Source organism: Ctenocephalides felis, unplaced genomic scaffold (genome assembly GCF_003426905.1).
Source record: "Ctenocephalides felis isolate EL2017-DRISC unplaced genomic scaffold, ASM342690v1 CF-g0.4_SCAFFOLD_00845, whole genome shotgun sequence".
NCBI classification, from domain to species: domain Eukaryota; kingdom Metazoa; phylum Arthropoda; class Insecta; order Siphonaptera; family Pulicidae; genus Ctenocephalides; species Ctenocephalides felis.
In genome coordinates, this window is record NW_020536999.1 from 62825416 (window position 1) to 62838606 (window position 13191).

General features: G+C 29.5%; 1 protein-coding gene across 1 annotated transcript in view; it reads left to right on the plus strand.

Moving 5' to 3' along the window:
* Positions 1-3656, plus strand: part of LOC113386957 — a 170285-nt gene extending 166629 nt beyond the window's left edge. Inside the window, exons 10-11 of the mRNA XM_026624718.1 lie at positions 871-1198; positions 3513-3656. Of these exons, the coding sequence (XP_026480503.1) occupies positions 871-1198; positions 3513-3656 (472 nt within the window). The remainder of the gene's footprint in view (positions 1-870; positions 1199-3512) is intronic.
* Positions 3657-13191: the final 9535 nt, after the last annotated feature.

The window sequence follows — 13191 nt, forward strand, 5'->3', positions numbered from 1 at the left end:
TATTTATTTCAGCATTATGAAAGCTCATTTTATTCTTCAAATAAAACCATAAAGGTAATTACGAAATAAGGCAAAATTTGCGTCAGAGCAAATATCATGATACCCCATCAAATTGTCTACTATGACCAGAAACGTCTAGCAATATGAATATATTACAACACTCAATAAGTGCATAGGATGACACATAGATAGCATTGCTATGTAATCATCCATATGATTTGTAAGAAGACCAACTTTAATTAAAATCTGTCAAAACTTCATGACAATTCGATGATTAGTTCATAAGTTCAAGAGGTTTCAAAAAAATGAAATCAAAGCCAGTGTTAATTTATCATTGCTTTTTGCATTTTGAGTTGAGTTGGTTGCATCTTGATCTAAAATTGATAAAAAATCAGAACTCATTTTGATTGAAATCAGAAAATATTTAAATTGTATGATAGTTTACGTTGAGGTTCATTGGTTACCATAACTAGAGCTTGTTACAATAGTAAGTTGCTCAAAATCAACTACATTAGGACATATGACATAAGGTAGTCTCATCGCATGTATGGAATCTTAATTATAGATAGTGATTACGGATGTTTTATGATTCGTTAGTAATGAAATCATCGACCAACACAAAATATCTTTCATAATGGGCGTCATTAAGAAGAGCAGTATCAATCATCACATTAATTTTGATTGTCATTAAAGCCAATGTTCGAGAATGCCTCATTTAAGAATGTTCAACAACAAGATATAGAGTCTCTATCTTGTCTATATTATAGACATTTAATCTGATTCAAAATCTAGTTCAGTAGCAAATTGTATTCTGGAACAGTTTCTACTTTTGTTCATTTTATGTTTTATTATTTGTAACAATATTTTAAGAAGCTCTGATTGGTTGACGATGAATAAAAAAAATATATTTATTTCAGCTCGTCCTTTTCTGACAAATCTATCCCGCGATTGCCTACGATGTTTATGCCATGCAGCTTCTGGGTGCAATCTAGCGTCACCGTACGAGTGTTCATCTGATGGACGCTGTGGGCCCTTTCGATTGTCATATGGCCAGTGGAAAGATGCAGGACGGCCTACACCTGAAACGCCAAGGCCAGGGTTGCGCACCACTGGCGGCGAACCGGACTTTACGGACTGCGCTGGCGATTACAGATGCGCGGAATATGTTGTCATAACGTATATGGAAATTCATGGCCAGGTAAAGATGATTTTGTTATAAAGTATTGATTAAAATGCATACGGCCTCATTATTGTTGTTAAAATATATATTATATATAATTAGCTCTATCCTGGAATCTGAATAAGAAAATATTTCATTTAAAATCTTTTTATATAAACTCTTCAGTCTTCTTTGTCTTCAATTTCCTGATAGTTTTTCTTTATTTTTCTTTTAAATTTATCGTCATCATTGGTCATCTTAATATCGTTTGGTAATTCGTTATATATTTTGCTAGCACTCCATATGACATTTTCTCTCAAATTCTTCTTTCTATTGTGTTCAATGTGAAAATTTAATAATAGATTCATAAAAATACTATTATTCAGACTTATTTAATCTCATAGTAAATCTATTATATAGTCCAGTCATTATAGTAAGTTCATCTCGGAATTCGAGATACCCAGCTGTAAGTCTGTAAATACTTGTATTTTGCACCCTAAAAGTTGTCTCAAAACCTACATATGTTGCATACAGCCTACCATATGTAGGTTTTGAGACAACTTTTAGGGGTGCAAAATACAAGTATTTACAAACTTACATCTGGGTGTCTTGAATTCCGAGATTCTTATTTAATTTAAGTTTAAATGACTGGACTATATTTGGCAGAAAGAGTTTTTAAGTCTTAAGTAAGTAAAGAGTGAAGTAAAGAATATCATATGTAGTAACAAAAGCAAACCTAGTATAAACAACTTGGGTTTAAAAGTATAACAGACGTTAAAATATTTGGACGCACATTAAGTACCACATACTTCTGGAGGAATGGAATATGCAAAACACTATATATCAGTGAGGTAAAGAATCAGAAACCATAGATTATATTTTTTGGGAATACAAAATCTATGAGAGATAAAGGCAAATAATGTACAAAAGGGCTGCAGAAGAAAGGCATTGTGTTGCCAATAAATTTCATACTTTTGTCAACTATAACGAAAATAATATTTGGATGCACATTCAGTAAGACCATTTTCTGAAAGATCGGAATGTGCAAAATACTACATGCCAGTGAGGTAAGAAATCTGAAACAATAGATCAACTTTTTTGGGATTGTAAAATCTATGAAAAGCAAATAATGTACAAAAGGCTGCAGAAGAAAGGCATTGTGATGCCAGTAAATTTCAAACTTTTGATATCCAGCAATAATATTGAAATATATCAAATTATTCATCATTATATTATAATAATACGATTTATGAATGAACAGAATGTTGATAAATATATGTAACTATATGTGCCAAACGCAATCTTTCATTTTATTAAAACAATCAATTAAGTAAATTATCTAATTCCAAATAATACTAGGATCCAAAGCCACATACAAAGAAAATGGATCTATTAGTATAAATAATCATCAATCGATTTTATATTAATAAGTTTGAGCAAGTTACGTAAAATAGAGAAAACAAATGACAGTTATTTTAATTATTGCATTTTAATAAAATCTTATTTCAAGACTTTAGAATATTTTAAGAAATTCGATAGCATATAGGTACAGTACCTAATCAGTTTATTCTGAATTAATAAATTGAGTTAAATTAATACAATAGAAATAACTTAATCATTATTTATAAGAAATTATTTAATAAGTAAATAGTTAAAATTATATAATTATCAATAAAATATTGTGAATTTTATATCGAATGGAAAAACAACTACTGAGTTGTTTTTTCCAACATGCCCTTGTAGTATACAATGTCCCTTTTCGGCCGACTATTGTAAATTCATCAAATTTATTGAATGTCCTTTACTGGACAGTTGTGAGTAAGAGATAATAAAAATAAAAAAAATATCGATACAAGCTACCCGGATGACAATAAACTGTATTTCTACATTAACAGCTGTTAATATAGAAATAAAGTTAGGTTTTTAATTAAAAATATTTTTTTAAATAATTGAAATGTTTACGAAATTTTTAGTAATACTAACAAGTTATTTTTTAATTTAGTATATTTCCTAAATTATATTATAATACTTTGATTTAAATATTTTTAAATCGTGTTTAACGTATTTATCTTTAAGGATTGGTTAATTTTTTAAGCCAGCCTTGATGTAATTATTAAAAACTCGAATATCTGTTTAATCACATGAAAACACTTTTTTCATTATTCTTTTGTGAATACTTTCATAGAATTCATCCTAATGTATTTCTATGCGTTGATAATATAAAAAAAATCTGGTTTTGCTTTCAATCAAATCAAAGACCAATTCTGAAGCAACTAGAAGTAACTAGATATTTTTATAGAGTTTTATCTCAATACTGGTTTTTCAATCAATCAATACGATTCCGTTATTACAGGATTGTAACGGTGACCAAGTGACGGATTGTGACGATTACATGCTGATCAACGCCCACGGGAACATGCCTTGCTACCGAAGACTCAATCGGACATCGGACGGAAGAGAATATTTACAGAGATACAGAGTCTGTAGACCTTCGTGAAAATTATATTATTTATATCATGTCATTATATCATTTAATAAATTTTGATACGTAAAATGAAATATTCTTTTAATAAAAGGTAATTATAATAGATAGAAATGGAATATAGTTTGAGCTACGCCGAAAAAAGCAACTGGTAATCAAGTCGTTCTGGATTTAAGTTTTTTTTTTTTTTTTTAATTTTTATGGCCTATATAATCCAAGACCAGGCATTGCTAAAATCAATTACCCATTTGAGATCATTAATCAGAAATATGTTGCCAAGTCTATGTGGGTCACATAAATACTGCGTGCGTATGGATAAATATAAAGTAAGATCGTGAAGTAATGCAAGTCGACATAGTAATATATATAGTTAGACGCATGAAATTTATCATAAATAAATATGTTAATTTACTTAAAAAATAGAGTTTGTGAAATAGACAATGAATGACCCCTAAGGACACGATGGCTGTTAGATTTTTTACGACGAAACATTTGGCTGAAATTAGTTTTCATAGTCACTTTAAAGGAGCAATTCTCTGATAAAACAGAAATTTTTGTTACGGGTCTATAATCTTATGAGTTGGTAGATACGAGCTGTCAAAAAGCTAAATGTTTGATGTGCGATTAGGCCAGGTACAACCTCCACCAGGTACAAATGTCAAATAACAAGTTTTTCATAAGTGCAATTATCTGATGTAATTTTGATGACACATACGTGAAATGTAACCAAAGTTAATATTCTGACGGTTGTGCATTTTGGAGGTTAGGTTTTATGTGGAAAACCGCCTGTTCGCATAGCAATTATATAACTTTTTGACAGTTCATGACTACCAACTCTTACCATTATAGACCCATAACATAATATTTCTATTTTATCCGAGAATTGTCCCCTAAATATGAGCATCACTTTGACCCTCTATACATATCGAAGACCATCGTGTCTTTAGGGGTCAGCCTTTAATCATTTGATGCTATAAAAGAAGAGAAGTGTAAAAAAAATATAACAAGCGGTAGGAGTTTTGTAGCAAGATAACACGTGTATTTATTTTTTACCTAAATTTAAAATATTTTTCCAAAAATTTCGAAAATATTCCAAAATTTTACAAAAAAGATACGTTTTCATTTGCTAAAACTATATGAGATGTTTGGTGGGGATGGAGAGTAATTATAAATATCACCACACTTCACCAAGAGGTAGGAAAGATAAAAATGCTTGAAAAAAGATCATAGTCGGCCCCCTATTCAAGGTTATTCAAGGTTGCACTGTTGTCAGATTTATCTAAATGTCGCTTACAATCATCACTTAGGACAGAACAATTGTGCGCCAACGCTCGATCATTATAAATTTAGCATGAATTATCTGAGATTTGATGAAACCCAATCTACTGCCTATTTTTTCATTATATTCGCCTTCAGAGATTACAATAATACAATAATGATTATAATTTATGATACTGATTTGGTGCAACAAATAAAATTAATATTATATATAAACGATAGCTTCTATCCATATTTTAATTTCGTACGTTTTTCCTATGCATAAATATTGGTACTCTTTAAATAGGTAAATAGTTTTTGTTTAACAACATAAAAACGTATCAATATCTTCAGTTATACTGCAAATACTGTATATTTATTTCTATATGTGTATTGTTATTCGTATATATAGTACATATAATTGTCGATATTCTATTTTTTAATTCACGCGCATAAAATGTTATATAATATTTGTTTTAAAGAGTTATTTCATCAAACTATACTACATCTAAATATAAAACAACAAATAATCGAATAATCGTATTTAAACTTTCGATTGTCTTCTTTGGCACATCTGTTTGGCAAAAGTTCAAAATAAATCTAACTCATCAAAGCTTATAACAGAAAATCGACTTGTGTTTTTCAGTTCGTAATTTGTATAAAATATTTCTTAAATTATTATTTTTTTAATATTTAGCTGCTCGCAGTTTTCTATATGCTCTTACATAAATAAATATATTTACTTAATAAAAAGTAATATGTAATAACAAAAGAAAAAAAACTACTTGTTCAATTTAAACTATGTTTTCTTGCATTATAAAAAATTTCACCACAAACAAAAATAAATTTGTTTTCAGTTCCCTTTCACGAAAATACACAAAAATGTGAATATGACTATACAATCATTACAAATCATCTATGCGATATATTTTCTTTTGCCTTATCATTATAAGTAATATATTTGAGTTCTTGAATCATAAAAGAGTGTTTGACAATCAGAAGGGAGAGTTGCAAAATTATAAGGATTCGATTTCATTGCAAGAAACCCTTAAGACAAAAGTATTTTCCAAGAAGTAAATGTAGGATATTCCAATATTTCTAATGTTTTACCATCTACATTTAATCTCATCTTATTTATTTATACTCATAAATTTTATAAAACATTTTCATGTCCTACAACAGAGCCATATGTCTTTATTTTGAGGACTGATTTACTGCATGTTCGGTTCTTACTGCTTTAATATTTATGCTGTTTTTCGTTTATCTGTAAATGATATTTTTATTGCCTAGGTATTTGGGACACAAAATGCAGTTTGGGGGAAAAAAGTCTGTTAGAGTTATTAAAAAAAAATTTCAACCGTTTGACCAGAAAATCCACTTCAATTGTTTCGAACAGAAATCAAAAGTAGGTGCTGTTGTTGTGGGTTTATTATTTTTATGAACGCTATTAGAAAGCAATCCAATGATTATTCTTACAATCTGATCTTTATATTTTAATTTAATTTTTAACGCTATTAAAAGGCATTTAATAACAGGCTAAGACGGGGCACAAAGGTCCACTTTGACTTTCAGTCAATACTGACTAAACCAAATGAACTACATCACAACTGATAACACGAGTTCAACAAACAACTATAACTATGATACTTATTTAATTCCTAATTACAGTAATATGATTTTTTACTATTTCTCTAAAATTTGCTACATGTCCATTTTTACTACATAGGCTGGGTCACAAAGGGCAGCCAGGGGACAAACCGATCCAATATTTTTATTTTATTTTTAAAAAGTTTTTACAAAATGATAGCTACATTATTCAACCAATGCGAAATATTTAACCTTGATATGGTATTTTGTCAGAAATATTCACCCAAGCAAGCTTGGAATAACTATAACCTAGTTAGGCCTTTATACCCTACCCACATGTGAGCTTAAAGAGGTCATAAAAAACTGTAGAATCTAAACTTAAAAATAAAAATACAACTTATGAAACAATTAAATAACATTTAGGAGACGTCCATTAATCATGTGAGGTTTTTAGGGGGAGGAAGGGGTATTGTTTTGACAAAAAATCACAAAATATCATGTGGGGGAGGAAGGGGTATAGTAAGATATTACTTGTTTTATTTTTTATCTATATTTTTTTCCAAATAAATCCAAATATTTTCAAAAAAAATCAAAAATTTTATATTTTAATTTTTTCTCGTAACTAAAATACATGTGATGTTTGGTGGAGGAGGGGGGTGATTTTGAATATCACCACGTATCACCTAGGGAGAGAGAGGGAGGGTCCAAAAATATTTAAAAAATCGATCACGTGATTAATGGACGCCCGCACACTTATGAATATTACCTAAATAAAAAAGCTCAAAACCAAAAAAATCTTCCAACTAAAAAACATACATTTGTTCTAAATATTAATACACGGCTGTTCATCCCTGATAACGACATCGTAAGAATTTAAGCATAAGATATGCCTGGATACACGTCTATTGCATTTTACTTTAAAACAGTATCATTAAATTCTATGCTATTCTTGTGAGATTATGATGGTGAACCTTTTTACTCGCGGACCTTTAAAGCTTCACTCTACCTTGCAGAAATGCTTGAAAAGGCCATTTTTACAAGAAAATATATTCGACTTAAATGTCAATTTTTCAAAATTCCAAGCAATGATCACCGTCATTTACCTAAAACCGTGTAAATGATCTTCCAGCGTTTATAAGGAGCACGTGGAATGTTCGTGAAAATTCTAAGGACGTTATTAAAGTGCTACCCCGGCCAGAAGGCGCTCTCCCGGTTGAGCGTAATCCTGATTTACGGCTTTTGCGGGGTTCATTCCTCACAAGCCAAAAAAGGATATTTATGACCACATAGACGCGTTCTTCTATCGAGAAATATGAGTGTCGATGATTGGTTCTTTATTATTGCATGTGATCCAGTCGTAAATCTTTATGATAGCATTCAAATAGTATTAAAAGGAATCGAGGAAATGCGAATATTGTTGACGGGTGATAGATTCCTTAGGTGATTTAAATAGCCAAATAGAAAAATGTTAGAGGAAAATGATTTCGATTGAATATTCAAAGTCTCGTGAAACGTTGACTTTTCTTGACGATTTCTTCATAGAAACTATAACCGTCAATATTCCTTTTTTTGCTATTACTTACACTTCTCATATACATAATAGTTTTATATCTAACGTTTAAAGACCAATTTTTTTTATTATAGCATACTTTAAAAAATTGATGCAAATGCAATAAAGTCATTCTCGTCTAATTTCTTCGCCTAATTTTCGCCTTCTTTCGTCTAATTTTTTTTAATCAATAAGTATAAGATTCACAATATTTCAAGTTTTTCAAGAAGAGTAGAGCAGAGCTTATAGGTCATCGGGTAAAAGTGTTTACCACCAATATCTCTAAGTAAAGTTAAAACTTATTAACAACAATATTAAAAAGTACAGGGAAACAAATGTATATCCAGCCATCAACTTGATTCTTGTGACGTAGCTATCGGAATGTGAACGTCATCCACAACAGAAGTTTTTGCTTTCGTTAAATTTTTGGTTTTTGATGAACAGCAAAAAATACTACAATTATGAATTAGCTGAGAGTTGTACTGAATATGGTCAGATAGTTGTTTGTTTGATATATGTTACTTGATATGATATAATTAGTTTGGTTTTCGCAATATAATTATTCAAAGTCAAATTGGTCCTTTGTGTCCCGCCCTACCCTAATTAGAAAATCATATTCAATATTTCGACAGAATTGAAGAGTTGTGGTGAAAAAATGAATAGATGCAATATCATTAATATAATCAAAATTTAATATAGAATGTTACTGAATATAGTTAGGATATAATTGCCCTAACAGTAAAAAACTTCACTTGCACTTACATTATTCAGCTTCTAAAAAATCACGTAATGTCGATTTGCTCACGTAATATTTATATATAAAAATTTGCTTTAAGTTCTGTCTTACACTACAGGACTGCTACTAGTTGCTTTTTATTTTCAATAATAAATGCATTTTTAATCAAATCTTCAGTATAAAAGTAATAACATGGTCCAATAACAATAGTATTATGAAAACTGCAGTTACGATTAAAACAACTATTTTCTCATCAATTCTTTGTTAGAACAGACAGTTTGATGTTGAATACTTTATTACGAACTTTCATTATACAAAAGTACATAATAACATATTACGTAATAACCGATAAATATTTATAGACTAATAAATTATCATATTGATTGAACCGTTACTTTTTAATTAAATAATAAGCCACACTGATGAAACCTACACACTTTTAATAGTAGGTGATTTGTTAGTAACTTGTTTGAAATGAAAAACTCTGGTACCTACTCTGAATTTTAACTAATGTAATTCATATCGGTTACAAATTTGTAACTTCTTAAAATTGTTTGGAAAATTAAGGTGAAAATAATTATAAATATTATTTATTTTAATGTAAATTTTTAACGAAACATTGCAACATATTAACACATATTTAGCGAGTTTTCCGAACTAAACATGATTGCTTGAACTCCTTGAAATAATGTTCGGATGAGAGAGAATTTTATGCACATTATTGATTATTTTTTTGGTATGGTGCACAAGCATGTGCATTAAAAAATTGGAAATTATGCTAAATTAGTCAATACCACCATTATCTGCGAGATTGCAACCTAAAACCTTTCGGCTTTCTTTTGCGAAGACAAAACCCCTATACTCCCAACAATCAATAAATATTTGCGAATTTGCGCGTTTGGCTGTTTTTTACTATGAGGAAAATCTCGTGAATGAAAATATAGAAAAGCAGTTAATATCGAATCCAGTAGAAAGAAAAAATCGCGTCGGCCCAAAATCATTCGGGCATCACATTTGTATTTTTACGTTGATTTTGCTGCCGCTTTCCTTAGACAAAAATCAGAAGGACTTGAAACACAATTAGGGGATCTGAACTTCGGTTAGAAACTAACTTTTACTTTGAAGGTTAATTATCATGAATTAACTCTTCTGTTTCGCAAGTCTAGAAGTTAAGACAAAATAAGAATTGATATGTGATGAGATGTCCCAAGCATCCACCTGACTACTGATTTCTTTATATAGACCAGTCATTATAGTAAGTTTACCTCGGAATTGAGATACCCAGCTGTAAGTCTGTAAATACTTGTATATTGACACCCTAAAAATGTCTCAAAACCTACATATGGTATTGACACCCTACCATATGTAGGTTTTGAGATAACTTTAGAGTGTCAATATACAATTATTTACAGACTTACAACTGAGTATTTCGAATTCCGAGATTGTTACCTAATTTAAGCTTAATTGACTGAACTACTGGAGATAGATCTACTTTCCAGTTTATACATTATTCATAGTGATTCTATTTAAATTAAACGTTTCTGATTTTTTTAAATAAAATCTTACCTGATGTATCGAATCACCATCTAAGACGCCATGAAGGCCTTCCAAAGCATCTCGGTCTTCAAGAAGAGCGCTTCGCAAGGCTCCAAGTCCAGATTCCCACTGCCTCCATGCAGAAACAGCAGCTGAATATTGGGCTAATCTTGCACCGATTCTGAAAACATAAAGTTTATTATTAAAAATGTAAAAATAAAACTATCACATGAATAGTTTGGATATTATTATCAAGTATCTATTACTTGATCATTGTTCAAATAATATATCTTTATGAGAGCGATAAAAAGGTTTTGAGCCCTATTTACTATAGTTATGATGATAAAATTGAAATTAGAAATAATCGAAGTTTTTATCTTTCTCATATACATATTATTTGAAAATATTAATATCACACATATTTAATTTGTCGCTGATATAAAACAAATATTGAAAGGATTAGACGTGTATATAACATGCGGAAACTGATCTAGAAAAACAGATAACAATTGTCTATTTGTTACAAAAGTACACTAATAGGAATCGTTTTTTTTTCAATATTATACGATGCAACTTAAAATTCAATTAACCGCCTATTTTTTCCTCTTTTCCAAACTATCTACCAGTTAAAATATAAATATAAATCAATCATTAAACCAATCTGGACCTACGGAATTGAGCTCTGGGGATGTGCTTACAAATCAAATATAGCTATAATGCAGAGAACTCAGTCAAAAATTTTACGTACAATACTTAATTCTCATGATACGTGTCAAATGAAACCATTCACAGCGACCTCAACATGAAAACGGTGCAATTAACGTTCAAGAATTTAAGGAAAAATACAAACGTAAACTGGAATCACATTCAAACCCATCAATAGGCGACATTACCAAACCATTTGGCGTAAGAAGATTGAAACGTCAATGGCCTTTAGATTTAGTCTTAGATTAGCTTCAATATAACATTATCTTTTTAATTGTTAAACTAAGAAGATTTCACTGGAGTTCTTCTTAGACATCGCTCTTAAATATTGTCAATTTAGCTTATAGGAATTCTTATGTATTTCTGATTGCTGAATAAAACAGAGTTAAAATAAAAAGTTTTGACATATCAAATTTTAATAAGATATATATTTTATACTTCCAATTAACAATACATATCTTCACTTATTACATTTTACAAAATCTGATCTGAATAAACATGTGTAAAATAAGCTATTACCAAATTGTCAAAATAACGTGTTTAATTATTTTTTTCATGAATTGTATAGTCTAATTATAAATATTACAAAAGCAACAGAAATTACATACTTTATGAAGCAAAACTATTATTAGTTTTAAAAAAATCACACTTAAATTCACACATATAGAACTCCAAAATCGCTCCAAAATTTTTGGTAACAGATGTGACAATGACTACGTGTGACGAAGTTCAATTGATTTTACATAGTAGACTTTCACTGAATAAAAAATATAGAAAAAATAATCGTAAACCATGGAGATGTCTGATCTAAAAATGTATATGTAACGAGCTTATGTATAAAGCAACTTTGGAAAAAGTTTTAAAACTAATTAAAATTAATTGCCCCACATAAATCCACTTTTATACAATAACCTCATAATAAATCACACGTCTATTTACCCAATATTCAACAATATTAAGATTAATTACGAATCGAAAAGCAATTCAAACTGCATCCAAGACAAATCATAGGGGATTTGTTACATTTGGACCTGTGTGTCCTTTCCTGCTCCGGATATGAAAGAGTGTCCTTAGGTCAACACATGCTTCCTTGATCCTATGTGACACATATACGTGATTCGTAGGACGACACAACAGATGGAAATAATGATCCTCACGGCTTGATTTATTACTACGAAATCCGAAAATTGGTAAGTATTGTGTTTGTCTTGTAATAAGGGCGTTGGGCTATTTTTAAATTAATTGCTTTAAGAATAGATTAGAAGACAAGTGAGGTGCAATTAGTTTACTAATTTATTTCCGTGTTTATAGACAAGAGAAATGTAATATTTTTATTTATCATAGTATATGGTAACTGTAATAATATTAAAAGTATGGACATTGAAATGTTACTTTCTCACATAACTTAATGCTAATTATAACCTCAAAAACATGTTCAAGACTTAATTTTGAAACTAGATTTACTATGTATTAAGGGGCCGTACAAGTATTACGTAAGCACTATAGGGGGCGGGGGGGTTATTGATTTGCTTATTTTGCTTATTTTTGGTAAGAAATTTGCTTACTTTTAATTTACTACTTTAATTTTACTAATTACTTTAATACTTGAACGATCCCTAAGTTGATTTTAATTGTTTTATAATATTTTGTGATTTTTCATTCCTCAATATATTTTTCACATTCACGTCAATAATCATGAATCTATTTTAAAATTATTAATTAGATCGTTTATTTTTTAATTAGGCACAATCGTGAACTGGCAATATATTTGCATATTATTTTGTCACATTTTTTTTTAATTTCATAAGTTTCTTCAATATAAATCTTAAATACTTCATTCATTTAGAAATGATTTGGTCGATTAGCACATAATTCTAGATTTAGTTTCTTATATAATTTATAGTTTATAGTCTTATATTTGCATATTATTTTGTGACATTTTTTAAAAAATCTTATAAGTTTCTTTAATATAAATATCATTTGATTGGACGATTGTACAAAATTTATAGTATTTAAAACTATATAATAATTTAGTGCAAATGGTCAAACTTTCTTATTGTCTTGAACCCACTTTGCAACCGAACGCCTATTTGATGTAAAAATGCATGTTAAAGTAATATGTACATTGAAGAATTTAAAATGATAAAAAGAAGTAATCGATAGCTGAATGTTTAATTATC